The following is a 17,028-nucleotide window of genomic DNA, read 5'->3' on the forward strand; positions in this document are numbered from 1 at the left end:
TAAAATGGAGTAACGTTTACTGGCTCAGTGATAAGGGTGTCCAGATGGAAGGAAAGCCATAGGGGATCTCTGAACATGACGTTGGTCTTTTTTTTGTTGTTAGTTCAGAAACAGGTGACATAGGCTACAAGGATTTCCCCTTAACCAAAATGTTTTGATGTTAAAAGCAGAATCTGGAGATGAGACTGTGTAAATGGAAAAAAAAAACCCCAAAGAATAGTCTTCAGAGGGGATAGACTTTTGTTATATGTTCTTGTTGCCTAGTTTGCTAGTACAGCAGTCCCTCAAGAACAGGACACTTTCCTCTTAGCCTGGGAAGGAGTCGGGGAAAATTTCCCAAAATAATCCTCAACCTTTTTGTGACCTTGGATCCCATCCCTTCCTCTTGAAGTCGCTTAGTAACTTCTGCACACAAACCCCAAGCCGCCTGAGCCCTGGAAAGGGGACTGAACAGTGGCTCCATGGAGGTGTCTGACCTTGCAGGCCCGGGCTCACGTGGCCACGGACATTGCATGCTTGGCAAGCTCTTCAGCTGCGAGCACCACGCATTTGCCACAGATGCAGCTCTGAAAGAGAAGACGAATAGCTGCGTTTCTGTTAGCGCTAGAAGAGACACGAAAGCATTGCAGGACTCCGCTGCAGATGGCGAGTAAGGGGCTTCACAGCGGAACCGTGCCCCGATGAATCCTTTCTTGCCAGGGCTTGGGTTTTCAGGGAGTATCCACCACCGGCCCCGAAGAGTAAAAGGGAGGCACAAGCTCCAGCCAAAGCCTAAGAACAGGAGGCTTCGCGGGGACTCGGGGTCTGGCGTTAACTCTGGGTTTCCGCTGCACTGAGGCTCTTGCTAGAGGTGGAGCAAGTCTGGGCTGGGGTTACAAAAATAGAAGCATTACTCTTGTTCCTGCTGGTTCTCTTGAATGGTATTGCCTTTATTTCTTTGTTTACTGTTAAGATTATGCTTAAGAAAACAAACCAAACCTTTCTCTTGAAAAAGCAAGAGGAGAAAAATGCCAGCGTTCCGCTCCTGCTTATAATAAGTGTAGGTGTGGCGCCCCCTGCTGTATAAATTTAGGTATAAGACCTTCCTGCTATATATAATACGCTTTTCCCAACCTTTTCAAGGCCAAAACACACCTGCATTAACAAAAATGTTGTATGGCACACCAAACTCCACCAAGGAGGCAGTGCCGAGATGGATAGGACTTGTATGGCCAAAATAGGAGCAAGGGAAGCACTGAAAGCCCACTAATGTTTAAAACAAACAGAGGGAGGGGACAGAGACACACATGAACTCATCATTAGGCCCCTTCTCTCTATATCAGGGGTGGGAAACTTCAGTCCTCAAGGGCTGCAAAACAGTCAGGTTTTCAGGATATCCCTAATGTGTATTCATGAGAGACATTTGCATGCACACTGCCTTAGTTGTATGCAAATCTATTTCTTGCATATTGATTTGGGTTACACTAAAAGTCAGACCAGTTAGTGGCCCGTAAAGACCAGAACTGCCACCCCGGCTCTGTATACAAGTGCAGAAATTGCGGGCAGCAGTCTTACTTAGTTAATCTTAGCTGCTGTATGTGGCTACTAAAACGCCTTCACTGGTGCTGCTCCCAACCCTGAGAATGAGTCACATCAAGTGCTAAGTTCACGCTCTCCCTCCCTCATTCAGACTGGGGATAAGACAGAGGCTGGAAGGACTCAAAGGAGGAGGATCGGGAAGGGGAAGATGGGAAGGTGATGTGTGCACTGTCTGGGCCGAAGGCAGCAGGGTGCGGCTATCGATGCTGCCCAGGGCTGGATTTCAGATTCTGTTGCCCATAGGTAGGACTAGGGATGCAGGGTCTGAAGGGGGCTGGATGAATTGCCACAGATTTCGTTTCAGCCAGGGTATTTGGCACCTATCAAAATCAGGCACCCTGGGCAATTGCCTATGCCTACATCTGGGCCTGATGCTGCCCATTAATTACCACACCCCAGGGCTCATGCTATAGCTAGGAAGAAGAGGCTTGCATGGCATGTGTTCTCAGAAAGGAGCTCCTATACTCGTAAGAGCCTCTGCTGGTCATTCTTCTTGCTGAGAGCAGACCTCGGGTGCTGGTCTGGATCTAAGCACCAGGCACTGGTGACTGATCAGATCTGAAGTCACACTGCTGTGCCATGGCATACTAGTTGGGAAATTGGTACAATATGTGGAGATAAAGAATTTTCTGCTTAACAATAGGTATAGATATGGGTCTCCCATGCAGTTCAATAAGTGCAGATATAACACCCCTGCAGATAAACTGCTCCCTGCTGTGCAATATTTATAGGTTTAATGCCCTCATTGTATAATATGTATAGGTAGATCACCCTCTGCTGTGTAATACGTGCAGGGACAGAAGTAACATAAATACATTTCTTCTGTTGGTAACGTGCATATAGGTTTATCTTGACTACATCTACTACAGAATTACTTGATACTCTGTAGAAAAAATCCTAATGAACTCTAGGTCAGAAAATCTTGAACTGAAGTCCCTAGTGACCTATCCATGGATTGCCTTGGTAGCATTTTAAGAAAATGTTAATTGCAGGATCCAAATATATGCAGTTTTGGCAGCTGTATTGACATAGAAAGTGTAAGATTTCACAGTTCACCCAGTATTCTCTAAATAATATTGGAAAAACAGATACTGTTAGGGCTGTTCATTTTAGAGAAGAGATGACTGAGGTCTACAAAATCATGAAAGGAACAAATTAATGTAAATCAGTTATTTACTCTCAGATAATCAAATGACTAGGGGGCACTTCATGAAGTTAGCAAGTAACTCATTTAAAACAAATTGAAGAAAATTATTTTTCACTCAGAGCATAGTTAAGCTCTGGAATTCATTGCCATTGTAACTGGGTTTTTTAAAAGATTTGGATAAGTTCCCAGAGGAAACATCCATAAACTGCTATTAATATGCAATAATATCTTGAGATTTATTTAATGTTTGGGTACTTGCCAGGTACTTGTGACTAGGATTGGCCACTGTTGGAAACAGGATACTGGGCTAGATGGACCCTTGGTCTGACCCAGTATGGCAATTCTTAATTACTTATGTTGTTTGATGGGTATCCTAATTGATCATGGGGAATCTGTTCTCTGATGCCTGACATGCTGCTGTTTTTAATAGCATATGCTTTCTAAGGCGAACAGGATTGTTTACAGAGGTTTGCACAACTTCTGAAATAGAAGCATATAATGACCGGGCATCTGATCTATCTTTCCGCAGAGGCAGCAGATTAGGAGACATAGACTCTGATCTTTACGTCAGCTGTCTGGGTGCATAGAGGATTGATCCATCTGGCTAGATGGCCCTGGGATCTGGTCAAAGACATTAACCAATATCTGCTGCCTTGGGCAGTAGGTGTCCCCACCAAAAAAATACAATTAGCAGTTGGGACTATCTTCATGAAAGTGAAATGTGTCCTTTGTTCAGTAAAGATCCTTTAGTCATTTTAGAAATCTTAATAATATCCTCAAAGCATCTTGTGTCAATGTCTTAGTTCTGTCTCAAATCATTAATCTCCTACCTACTTGGGCAATGATAGGGCTCGCCCCTACTCCTCAGCGCCATACAGCAAATCTTGATTAAGACGGTCTTCAAATGATTTCCATGCTGTCTGGAATGGATGGTGATGCATGACACTCCTGGCCCTGGCAAGGTCAACTGGCTGGTGCTAAGATTCTGGTTTCTACCGTGGGAACCAGGCTGGTTATGGAAAATGTTAGTCCAGGGCTGGCTCGATGGAACAGTAGCAATACTTCTATGCGGGAGGCTGGTGTTTGAGTCTTGGACGATTCCGTTCATCAAGCTGCCAGGTGCTGCAGCAGGCATCACACTGCAGAGAAACAGGCTCTCTTTGGTACAATGCAGGTACTGAGAAGGGCATTAGCAGTAAATCTGAGAGACTGAGATCAACCCCAATGTGCCATGGCTAACGAGCAAGGTTCATTCCTGTCAAGAGATGTGCAAAATGAACCCGTTTGGAGAAATTACCCCCAGAGGTAGCTACTAGCTGCCTCAAAGGTGTGCTCAGAGGACTGTCACCACAATCACAAAATGACTTAGATGAAGCAGGTGGTTATTATGCCAACAGTGATTAGATGAACAAGCTGCCTCAGGCAGTTGAACTAATTTTTGGAACGTGTTGGCTTTTTCACAGTTTTTGAGGATTATATGTATATTATTTTGTAATCTGCAATGTACAAAATGGATCTGGTGGAATAAAAGATGTAATAATAAATTAAAAAATGAATAAATAATATAGAGGAAATAGTTATCTATTGCAGTATTGGAAGTTCATTTATTATTGGTAATATTTATCACAGACAATCTTTCAGATTTCCACTAACAACCTAGCTTAATTTTACAGACATTCTGTTCACAGCTGGATTTACTAAGCCCTGATTCACCCCTTTATGCATTGAGCCCACTACCCCCCAACTCTCTTGTAGTGCAGCCTCACATAGCCTGAGTCCCCTGCACCAGGGACAGGTCACATAGCTCATGACATTTTAATGGCATACAATTATTAATATTTTTTTACAGGCCTGTCTCTTTTTTTTTCTGTATTTACTGACAGTTGATAATCCTGTTCTTCAGCTATGTCAAAAATCACCCCCACACGCCCCTTTTTATAGGCTGCAATGATATGGCACATGTATATATCTTAGACAGATAATGAACGTAGAGAATTTCACAGCAGCATGTGTCTGCTGTCAGAAATTAGCTTCAGCAGCAAATTCACTGCTAAAAATGTCTTAACTGGAATATTGATTTCAAGAGCCGCTAATTCAACAAAATGAACTCTATGCCTAAAGATATTCTAACACTTGAGGTCTTGCAAATAAACATTCTATGTGAAATCTAGGTGACATCAATACAGAATTGCAATATTCTTCCTATATGTGAAGCTAAAGCAAAGTAAAGAAAGCCGTGCAGCCCCAGATGTCTGACAAATATCATTTAAATTCGGTGTATGGGCAAAAACATATTTAGCTATCAGGAAGATAATACATGAACAACAAAATTAAAAGCAGAATTTCAACCAAGAGAAAGTTTTCATTGTATTCCAGTATGATGGGAGCCTTTCTTAACTGTGCAGTTTCACACATCGGGGGTCATTAAAATGTTCTGTCAGGCAAGTTTAGTACAGGGGATCATTCTCCACGGGTAGTGCAAGCTATAGTCACCTCGCACACGGGGAAAATTATTCTACCGTCAATAGAGCCTCAGCATCAGCTCGGTCTGTCGGGAAGCCCTAAATCCGATCGGGCAGGACCTACCTGCAACAGAGCGAAGGAGAACTGCTGATCGATCTCTCAGCGGTGGAGAAAAGAAAGCGAGCCCTCACGGTCAGCCATGTGGCTGCTGGCAGAGCAGGGACGCTCCCTATAGCGCCCTTCGCCTTGTGCTTTGACCCGTGAGCAAATTCCCCGAGGCGAGGGGCTGGTAGGGCAGCCGGAAGTGGCAGTGCTCAGAAGCCGGGTTTCAGGTGTCTTCTTATACACCCAGGGAATCGAGGATCGGCCAAATTTCACGCCTGCTGAGCCTGAAATCAAATCCTCTTCCCAAAGTAAACTGTGCAACATGCATGCGACAGGAATCCACTTGATCCTCGAGAAACCCGAGTTTGGAAGTGGCTGACCCTAGATCGGTTGACGGTGCCGGTGCCAGGAGTGCCAGGTCATCGCCCAGCTCAGGGGGGAGGCAAAGGCCAGAAACCGAAGAGCAGCCTGGAAATATCAGAAAACCATTTATTATAAAGATTTCCTCGTTTCTTTTTCTCTGTACCGTAACTATTTGGCGCCCTCAGCTGGATTTCACGGGAATCTCTCCCTTTCCTGATGAAAAAACTAGAAAAGTGAAATCTAAGGGGATGTGCCGTCAGAAATGCTTTATTCCCCGCACGGTTTCCCAACAAGCTCCAACAGCCTGAAAAATCCTACAGATATCCTTCCTGTTGCCACTGGGGTGCAAAACCGGACTAGATTCAGAAGGAGCTTCCTGAATCCTGGAGCCACAATTTGTGCAGTACCAATCGGTGTTTTGGACTCAGCTCTATCGTATAATTTAGTGTGGAAAGATAAGAAGCTCCCTCTTGGCCATGTTGAATTTAAGGTGACAGAGGGACTTCCAGGCAGCAACGTCAGACAGGCAGGCCGAGATCTGGGATTGGATTTCTCCATCCTTTTTCTCATCCCTGCCTTACCCCTTCATTCATTTCTGCTTTTACTCGCTCCTTTCACACATACTTGTTCCATCCGTGTTGTCCTCTCTCTTCTGGTTCCCATCGCTTTTCCATATATTATGTTATGTTATATTTGGATACAACATTCCTCAGACACATCCTCTTCAGTGCTCCATGGCCCCTTTCCCCCACTAAGATCAAATGTTTTCTCACTCCTATATCCTTGTGCACTCAGTTTCATGATTTCCCACATAAATTTCCATCGTGCTTCCATTTGTCCAATACTTGTCTTCCATCACCCACTGATTCTCCTCTCCCTCTCCTACTACACATCCCTACCCATGACTGTGCTAATCCATTATTTATCTTATTACTAATCATATACATAAACATGTACTATTTCATAGTGGTGAAAAAGCTATTTGAAACAGCAGAGTAGTCAATGGTTTATTAATCAGATAAGACAAAAGTACTGTGTATAATTCTTTAACATCTTTTAGAATCTTACCTTATAAACTGTTCATTTTACCTTGAAGCTGGAGCTGTAATGGTAGAAACATTGCCCTGGTCTCTCCACTCTTCGAGAGCAAGGGGTCAGGATAGCAATATGGATTCCAACTTTGCCAGGGAAAAGATCATCTGTAATGTACTGAATGATCACATATTGTTCATTGCCTCTTCTGTTTGGCGAAAGTTCAGAGTGGCACAGCAGATGATACAAAGAGAAACAAGTAAAAGAAAGTTATATTAATCCCAGCAAAAGAAACACTTGTTCTGTGACATAGGAAACAACAGGTACTATTTCCTGGAACAGAACTAACGATACACTACATTAAACTTGTCACCCTTTGATAGACAAGGTTATGGAGCTTTACAATCATGCTATAGCACACAAGCTTAGGTTAACACACAGAAATTATTTTCTTTCTATTCCACCAGCACAATGAATGCCTAAGGAGTATTAGCATTAGGGACATGCAGGCACTGGTGTCATTTCTGAACCACAGCAACTGGGGGCAGGAACAACTGGGGATCACTTCTGCCCTTTCCAAAACTGGAGATCTGCTTGGAAGGGGTAAGTGTAATCCAAGTGGTTGTGGGGTGGGGAAGGTGCTTAGGGGAAGATTGCAACATTTTGCATATTGGTTCTTTTCATTGATTTTCTCAAAGTTCTGGAGACTAAACCTTCAAAAGGATATAAACCGATTGGGGTTGGTCCAGAGGGTGGCTACTAACATGATCAATGGTCTTCATTCTTAAGCATATGGGAACAGTATCCCCATGAAGATGATGGAGACAAGAACAGTATCTGAATTCAAGAAAGCATGGGACAAGCACAAGAAATTTCTGAGGAAGGGGTAGGGATTGTAAAGCTGAATTAGTTGGTGTAGTTGTAAAGCTGAATTAGTTGGTGGGCAGACTAGATAGGCCATGTGATCTTTTTTACTATCATAAGAACATGCCATACTGGGTCAGACCAAGGGTCCATCAAGGCCAGCATCCTGTTTCCAACAGTAGCCAATCCAGGCCATAAGAACCTGGCAAGTACCCAAAAATTAAGTCTATTCCATGTTACTGTTGCTAGTAATAGCAGTGGCTGTTTTCTAAGCCAACTTAATTAAAGCAGGTAATGGACTTCTCCTCCAAGAACTTATCCAATCCTTTTTTAAACACAGCTTTACTAACTGCACTAACCACATCTTCTGGCAACAGATTCCAGAGTATAATTGTGCACTGAGTGAAAAAGAACTTTCTCCTATTAGTTTTAAATGTACCACATGCTAACTTCATGGAATGCCCTCTAGTCTTTCTATTATCTGAAAGAGTAAATAACCGATTCACATCTGTCCATTCTAGACCTCTCATGATTTTAAACACCTCTATCATATCCCCCCTCAGCCGTCTCTTCTCCAAGCTGAAAAGTCCTAACCTCATTAGTCTTTCCTCATAAGGGAGCTGTTCCATTCCCCTTATCATTTTGGTTGCCCTTCTCTGTACCTTTTCCATCGCAATTATATCTTTTTTGAGATGCGGTGACCAGAATTGTACACAGTATTCAAGGTGCGGTCTCACCATGGAGCGATACATTATGACATTTTCCGTTTTATTCATCATTCCTTTTCTAATAATTCCCAACATTCTGTTTGCTTTTTCGACTGCCGCAGCACACTGAACCGACAAGTTCAATGTGTTATCCACTATAACGCCTAGATCTCTTTCTTGGGTGGTAGCACTTAATATGGAACCTAACATTGTGTAACTATAGCATGGGTTATTTTTCCCTATATGCATCACCTTGCACTTATCCACATTAAATTTCATCTGCCATTTCGATGCCCAATTTTCCAGTCTCACAAGGTCTTGTGATTTAACTACTCTGAACAATTTTGTATCATCTGCAAATTTGATTACCTCACTCGTCATATTTCTTTCCAGATCATTTATAAATATATTGAAAAGTAATGGTCTGAATACAGATCCCTGAGGCACTCCACTGCCCACTCCCTTCCACTGAGAAAATGGTCCATTTAATCCTACTCTCTGTTTCCTGTCTTTTAGCCAGTTTGCAATCCACGAAAGGACATCGCCACCTATCCCATGACTTTTTACTTTTCCTAGAAGCCTCTCATGAGGAACTTTGTCAAACGCCTTCTGAAAATCCAAGTACAACTACATCTACCGGTTCACCTTTATCCACATGTTTATTAACTCCTTCAAAAAAGTGAAGCAGATTTGTGAGGCAAGACTTGCCTTGGGTAAAGCCATGCTGATTTTGTTCCATTAAACCATGTCTTTCTATATGTTCTGTGATTTTGATGCTTAGAACACTTTCCACTATTTTTCCTGGTTCTGAAGTCAGGCTAACCGGTCTGTAGTATCCCAGATCGCCCCTGGAGCCCTTTTTAAATATTGGGGTTACATTGGCCACCTTCCAGTCTTCAGGTACAATGGGTGATTTTAATGATAGGTTACAAATTTCTATATTTCTATTAAAAAAACAACAACACAAATTTCAGGGTTGTTTTTATTTTGCTTTTAAAATAAATGAAACAAAATGTGAGTGTTCCATTGCTCTTTTCATTTTGTTTAAAAATGAATGTGCACCCCTTTTTAACATCCAATCCCACATCCTAAGGACATTTGTTACAGAACTCGGAGAAAAATTAGATCAAAGAAGAGAGAAAATGTTGGGTGAAAATCACATAGGCAAAATATTTAAATGTAGAATAAAAAATATAAAGATGAATTTTAAAAGAGATGCGTGCACACAAAACAGTAGATGTGCGAGCAAGTAGCGCTTAATCGTGCAGGGGCTATTTTATAAACCTCGCACGTAGGCGTGCAAGTACCGATGGGCAAATATCTTTGATCACGTAAAAAGGTGGTGGGTCGGGGCATTCCAGGGCACGGCCAACATATACTCGCACAAGTAGCAATGTTATGTCCTGTGAACGCAGTGCGGATACAGCTCTTACCTGCACGTATTTACTTCTGCTATGCATCAGCTGTAAGTATGAAAAAAACAATTTCAAGCCAAATACAGACCATGTGAGGGATCTGCGTAACCTAGGGGAGAGTGCAGGGTAAAGAACCAAGGGGGTTCTTGATTTCCTAGCGATAGACTGGACACAACTAATCATTTCCTTCACGCGTGCAAGTTATAAAATTACCTTACTTGAGTATGCAAAAGCCAACAGTTCCTAAGGAAAATGCATGATTAAAATTAGGAGCACATATACATACGCTAGGCGTATTTTATAACATGCATGCGTACTTGAGTGGCCGATATAAGAGTTCTGTGATTGGGTGCACCCGCTCTCATTTTAAAGTTACCGTCACAGTCTCCTGCAGCATGCCTATTTGTAAGTCAGAATTTTGGCAATGCTTTTTTCTGTATAACTGGAATCTCAACCACCACACAAATGGGGGGGGGAAGGGGGAAGGGAAGTGGAGGAGAAAATTAAAGAGACAAACTTTGGATAAACTTTAACAATTCCTGTAATAAAAAGATACCAAGGTATATAATTTAGAAATTGGAAAACTTTAATATATCAATGAAAAACCTAATTAAGACCAGGGCTGGTGCAAGGGTAATAGGCACCCTAAGTGACTTCTGCCTTGCACCCGCTCCCCCTGTCCCTTCACCCCACCCTGGTCGCACTACCCCTGCTGCTTTTGGCCCCAACTCTTACCTTGTTCACGCTACTGACTGTGTGCTTCTCAGGTCCGCTAGCAGCGCACACTGCTCACGGCCCGACTAATCTTTGTTCCTCTTTGCCACGAGCTGGAAATGCTCTGCTCATGGCACCACATGGCTGCTCTTCAGTGCCCCCTAAGGGTCGGTACCATAGGCGACTGCCTAGAGTGCCTAATGGATGTGCCGGCCCTGATTAAGACTAATATAACATACACATATAAAAAGGCAAAAGAGCATGAACCAGTTCACAAAAAATATATTAAATATTGTATTTAAAAAAATTATAACCTCAAATCACTCTTGCCTCACCTACAGATGGAAAACTATTTTTAATAGGAAAGGGTATAGGATCCTGCTCAATGGGATTTTGGTATATGGATGTTTGCCAAGTGGCTCCGTTTTTTTTATTTATTTATTTATTTATTTATTTATTTGTAGAGTTTTATATGCCGTTATTCGGTAGAGCCATCATAACGGTTTACAAAAATGCAATTATCATATAATAAAATGCAATTAAAAGTAATTGTGAACAGTAGAGTTTTGAGAACAATATACATTTTTTTCTTATTTATTTATGGTTTTTATTTGCAGTACAGGCTGAACGAGTCCTGGTTCAACACCGCAGCATGCATGAGCACGTGGTCCTGCTTTTAGAATACACGCAATGAGGTAAAAACCAGAATTAGATCGACCAGCTTTGAAAAGATCAGAGACAGATGGCAAGCCTAGCTACAGGCAGGAAAGCCATTTTTAGCCTATTTCAAGCATTTGAAAAACTCTATTAACTTTAATGGAATCTACATTTGTAGATGACATGAAAGAAATATGGGCAGCTACCTGTCACAGGAACTGTCCAGACCATGGTGGTGCTGAACAGCAGTGAAACATGCATTAATACTTATCCCCATCCCTCCCCCCAGATTTATTTGTCATTCTAGTTGAAAATACACTTTGGGGTCAGTATTCACAGATGTTACCAGGGGAACCGTAAAGTAATTTAGGAAACATACAAACTTTGAGTCACCAGGTCTGTCCTAAAGGGTGGGGGAAGCAGGAAGAGATGTTAATTGCATCTGAGGTGGGGGGGGGGGGGGGCAGCAAGATGATTGGGCAGCGGAGGGAGTGGGAGGCAGGTGGGGATCTGTTTCTTGAACTGGTCTGTTACCAGCATAGTTCAGGGACCTCGGTCCCTGGGAATCTTAACCTAATGCCAGCAGAGTGCTCCCAGATCCTACAACAATAATCCAATAAATGCAACAAGTGTGAGAGTGTGTTCCCTTGTCTGCATAATCATGAACACGAAACTAAAAAAAAAAAAAAAGACTTTCGGAACTTAAAAAGAAAGACTTTATCCTTTTCTCACCGAGGCCTGCTCATAGGACAGAAGATGCACTGTAGAAGGCCAGACTGATGCTATTTCTCTCTCAGTCCTGACTCCTGGATGTTGATCTCCTCCTCCTGTTCTATCCTTGCACTTTCTTACCTCTCCTTGTGAGTTTTGACATCATTCTTACCCTATTATGACTGTCAGCATTTTAGTTATTGATCATCACTTCTATACCTCCTATTGGGTAATCATGATACTATCTGAAGTTTACTTGTGATTTTTATATTTTGCTATAAACATGTTTTTTCTCTAGCACAGGTGACATTTAAACTAAGTTTGAAACCTTGCATCAGTGTTTATACTATGGTAGGCAATTCATTACTTTTGACCTTGCAAGGCCTCATTATTTCCGAGGATGTGAATGGAAAAAAAATTAATTTTGTTTCTTTTTTTTTTTTTTTAATTTTATTACATTCATTTTTCTTTTCATTTGTTGTTTATTTTGGTTCATTTTGTTTACTCAAAATGAAATCAACACTAAAGCAAAATGAAGGGGGAACACCCCCCCCCCCCCAAAAGGAAACAAAGGGACCGGGTTACCCCTCCCCCACCCCAGCACTACTGAAATTAAAAAAAAAAAGTTCTCCTCCCCCAGGCTTTCCCTCCCCCCCCCCCCCCCCAGCTCCCCACACACATCTTATCCCATTGGTGGATAGCTGAAATGGGGCAAGAGTGATCCCCCAGTTACCCCTGCTCTGCCGGGAGCCATTTTCAAAATGACACCAGCCAGCCTTGTGGCCGGTGCTATTCTGTTGTACAGCGATAAAGTGCCGGCAGGGCCAGAGCATCTGGGGATTACTCCTGCCCCATTCCAACTTATTGCTACTCACACCTGGGTTAAGATGGGTCCGGGGAAGGTAGGGTGATTGAGATAAGGCCTGCAGGTGGGTGTTTTAATTATTTTATTTCAGTGGCATAGGGGGTTGGTAATGGTGGCAGCAGGAGACCAAGCTAGGGCTGCATTTCAAAACAAAAATCCAGCTTAATTTCACCAGCATATTATTTTTTCCATTTTATTTCAAAATGACGCGTTTAATAAATGGAGTGTTTTGTTGTGGTTTTTATATCGCTTCAAAATGAACGCACACTCCTAATTATTGCTGACCTATACTTCTGAGAGAATGAACAATACATTATGGCTGCGCCCTTCAGATAAAAGTTCATGCCAGTTAGTGTCCATCTGCCACCTGTCTTCATACTCTCATTTATTGTTGTATTCAATGTTGCAGACCTTTTGTGCTTTTTTTTCTGGGCCTTCGTAGTTCTTGCTATAGTACAGAAATTCATTTATTCTTTCCAGAGGATTCTGAGAGTTTCAGAACTCCCTAGCAGAGGATTCTGAGAGTTTCAGAACTCCCTAGCAGAGGATTCTGAGAGTTTCAGAACTCCCTAGCAGAGGATTCTGAGAGTTTCAGAACTCCCTAGCAGAGGATTCTGAGAGTTTCAGAACTCCCTAGCAGAGGATTCTGAGAGTTTCAGAACTCCCTAGCAGAGGATTCTGAGAGTTTCAGAACTCCCTAGCAGAGGATTCTGGAGCTTTCAGGAGTGCCCCAGGCTAGTGGAGAGGGGGAGAGAGAGAGAGAGAGAGAGAGAGACGATGTCTGTGCACACCCTTAGTTCTTGGTGGTGACTAATGATGCCCAGTAAATTACAGCTAAAGTGGACTACGGCTCTGCATTGAGGCAAATCCCTCAAGTGTGGCTGAAATATTGGTCTTCCATTTGAATTTTGATCATTGAGTATCCTCACTCATAGCTCCTAAATATCCTAGAAAACATCATTTGAAAATGCCCCCTCTACCCTCATCTACAGTTCTATCTTAGTCTCCCATGAGCAAGCATTGATGTAAGGGTTGCTCTGGAAGGTAGATGGTGGAAAATGTAGCTTATTTTCCTAATAATCCTAGTCAGTTTTTTGGAATGATGGACCTTATGATGCTTCTTGTGTGGCAGGCATTCACTGATTGAATGCCAGCGTGAATGCCAGAGCTGGGAAGTGATGAATAGGTGTGGCATCTACAGTATATCTATCTAGACAGTTCAGTATTCAAACTGCAAACTGTTTATCTACTATGAATTTGCATGCAATGGAGGTGGTGCATGCAAATGCATCTCATGCATATTCAGTGTGAATATCTCGAAAACCCACCTGGCTTGTGGCATTTGAAGACGGGAGTTGCCTACCCCTGGTACATATAGTACCCTTAGCTGCTGTGTGCTGATTATTTGTCTGTCAGAGCTCTTCTGCCCTTGGGTTGTAACGTGCAGGCTTGGTAACCTATCCCTGAGCAAACACAGCATAAGTTTTGCAAATACTGTTCCACCCCCAAAAGGCTCTGCAGTGCCCTGAAAGGTACGAGTGCGTAGATGAAACAAATGACCAAAATGGATGACTGCAGTCTTTCTCCATGTGATTGGAACTTCCTCATCATGCAGCTGGAAGGAGGCACAGCCACATAGCCCTCCATACTGGCAAGAGCAGGAGCAGTGTGACTACAAGGAGCCAGAGGTAGTAGCTAGCACAGACCAGAGGATGGAGGAAGCCACTGTGGTGTGTGATTAGGCTGTCGGAAAGAGGGCATGGGTGACAGACAGGTAGGATGGGGGAAAGATGGATCATACTATAGACTGGCTGTGGGGAGAGGAGTACTGCAGTCAGTCTAGAGAAAGAGAGAGTGCTGGGATTGATCTGGATGGGTGGGAGAGCTGCAGGAGAAGGGAGAAAAAGATGGGGTCAGGCTGGGGAAGAGAGAGGGAGGAGGAAGACAGGGAACAGAGAGTATGGGGAAGGAGCGAGATGGGGAACGATAGAAGGACATGGGACATTGGAGAGGAGAGAAAGGTTGCAGGGGGCAGAAGGGTTTTAGGAGACAGGAATATACATTTCCTCACAAATGTTTTGTGGTTTGCAATAACTCTTTTCTTGTTCCTTGTTGAACTGATAGGCAAACAAATGATATTGCCTCACACAGAAGGCTCTTAAACAGGAGCCTAGAGATGTGCTTCATTTAAAGATATTGGGTTGGGCTTCGGATCAGGCGATCTGCAAAAAATTTTGGTTTTGTTCAGTTCGTTGTTTTTTTTTTCTGGCAATTTTCGACAAAGTGTGTTAGTGCGCACTAATGGGCTTTACTGCGCACTAACTACCAGTCAGTGCGCAGTCCACCAAATAAGATAGTGCGCACTAGCTAGATGTTAATGCGCATTAAGGCTCGTTAGTATGCACCAACAGGTTAGTTAGTGCGCCCTAATAGAACTTACAGTGCACTAAATGTATTAGTGCGCTGTAACTAATGTTAGTGCGCACTAAAAATGCAACTTAAAAATTAAAAAGTATCAATTCAGAGGAGTTCATTAGCTAGAAAAACAGTGCGCACTAATTGGTATTACTGCACACTAACAAATTTTGTGTTAGTGCCCACTAACGGAGTTACTGCGCACTAACACGAAATTTGCCGAAATTTCCTTTCCTTTCTCATAAATTTTCAACCCCTCAGGTTGACCTCCCCAATCTTCCCACATAGCATCTTCTGTATCAACATTGTACTAGTGTAATATTGTATGCATATTGCACTGTACATTTATTGCATTATTGTATGTATATCCTCTATTCTTATATAGTTGTATATGTATATCCTCTATTGTATATCTATATCTACGATATTTATCAAGTATGTATATACACTATTTTCCTCAAGTTCTGTTGACATCCCCCTCCAAGTTAACATGCACCCTGTTCCATATACTACTGTTAAGTTCCTTGTAAACCGATATGATCTTCCTTCCAATACCGGTCTATAAAAGCTTTTAAACAAATAAATAAATAAATACGTTGCATCCTTGCATTATAGACAGGAATGGGGGGGGGGGGGAGCGGGCAGACTGGAAGCCCGATTTGTAATTTTTCAGACCTCACCTACCATGCTGCCGTGTCAAAAAGAAGCTCCGGCAAGTGAGTGGAGGACCCTCCACTCGTCAGCACCTCCTGCATCCTCCGACCTCACAGGTGCCCTCCTCTTTCATCCCGGGCCGCCCGTCCGCGTCCTCAGCCAATGGCGGAGCAGGATGCAAATGAGCTGGGAGTGAGCAGCTTGCGGCGCGGCTCGGCGCTCATTCCCCGGTTCGGTAGCGAGGGCAGCGCTGCATCCCCTGTCGGACCCCCACCTCCCCTTGCGGTGCAGGTCAGCGCTGAGCGGGCGCTTATTTTTTTTTTTTCTGTATTTCTTGGTGCGCAATGATCCCCGCGCAGAGCGGATCGGCAAAAGGGAGCGGGAGGAGGGCGCCGGGATTGGCTTCTTCTTGTTGTTATCAGCAGCCTGCGAGCTCGGGCTCTGAAGGTGGCGTGGGGAGTCCCCCGGAGACTGGTGCAGCGTCGGCTCGGTAAAGCCGCGCCCCGCGGGGAGGGAGGGGGGATGCCGGTGTGCGGCAGGGAGCTAGCGATGCGACGCGGGGGTCCCCTCCCCTCCTGCCCGGTTCTCCGCAGATGAGTCATTGCTCTCCTCCCCCCCCCCCCCCCCCTTCTCTCCTCAGGTTTTGGCTCGGCCCCCGGCCCCGAAGACCCCGCGGGATGCTCCGATCGGCGCTGCTCGTCCTCTCCCTGGCCCTCGGCGCCGTGCACCCGTCCCCGGCCGGGGACAGGGAGGATGAGGAGGTGGTGGCGCGGGCGAGGGCTTTCTCCCCGGAGAAGGCCAGTTTGAACGAGCTGTTCCGGGAGGTGGGCGAGCTGGTGGAGGACACGCAGCACAAACTGCAGAACGCAGTCAAAGAGGTAACCCCCCCCCCCCCCTCCTCCCCTACACCGAGCTGCCCTGCCTTAGGAGCCCGTCCCGTTTCTCCTTTAACGTGGTTAGGCGAAGTAAACAGGAATCCGGTGTGAATGCAGCATTGTGCCCCAGAATCTTTTGCAAACAGGTAAAAGTTTGTTTTTGCATGAAAAGCTCCCCCAGCTGCTGTAAGGTGGTGACTTGTGGCCTTTCTTCTCTCTGAGCCAACTTGGCAAGGCAAAAGAGGCAGGAGCTGATGGGAATCTGCAAATCCTGGCTCACCTGCCCATCAGATAGCAGTGGCCTGGTCTAGGGCAGTGTTTCTCACCCTTTGTTTGCCAGGGACTGGCTAGCTACCTTCCTTAAATTACCTGACTAGTGGCAGCATGGGGGGAGTGAGGAGGAGGAGCAGAAAGGTTACTCCCCCCCCCCCCCCAAAAAAAAATGTATTCTCCTCCGCACCTG

The 17,028-nt window shown here is 44.1% G+C and overlaps 1 protein-coding gene across 2 annotated transcripts in view; it reads left to right on the forward strand.

The window, feature by feature from the left end:
* The first annotated feature begins 15,821 nt into the window (after window positions 1-15,821).
* The window catches only part of DKK3 (dickkopf WNT signaling pathway inhibitor 3), a 39,627-nt gene continuing 38,420 nt past the window's right edge, over window positions 15,822-17,028 (forward strand). For both annotated transcript variants that reach the window (XM_029582687.1, XM_029582688.1), the window contains exons 1-2: window positions 15,822-15,981; window positions 16,331-16,568. In XM_029582687.1, coding sequence (XP_029438547.1) covers window positions 16,368-16,568 — 201 coding nt within the window. In that variant the 5' untranslated portion in view covers window positions 15,822-15,981; window positions 16,331-16,367. The remainder of the gene's footprint in view (window positions 15,982-16,330; window positions 16,569-17,028) is intronic.

This window comes from Rhinatrema bivittatum, chromosome 17 (genome assembly GCF_901001135.1).
Source record: "Rhinatrema bivittatum chromosome 17, aRhiBiv1.1, whole genome shotgun sequence".
In the NCBI taxonomy this organism is placed as follows: domain Eukaryota; kingdom Metazoa; phylum Chordata; class Amphibia; order Gymnophiona; family Rhinatrematidae; genus Rhinatrema; species Rhinatrema bivittatum.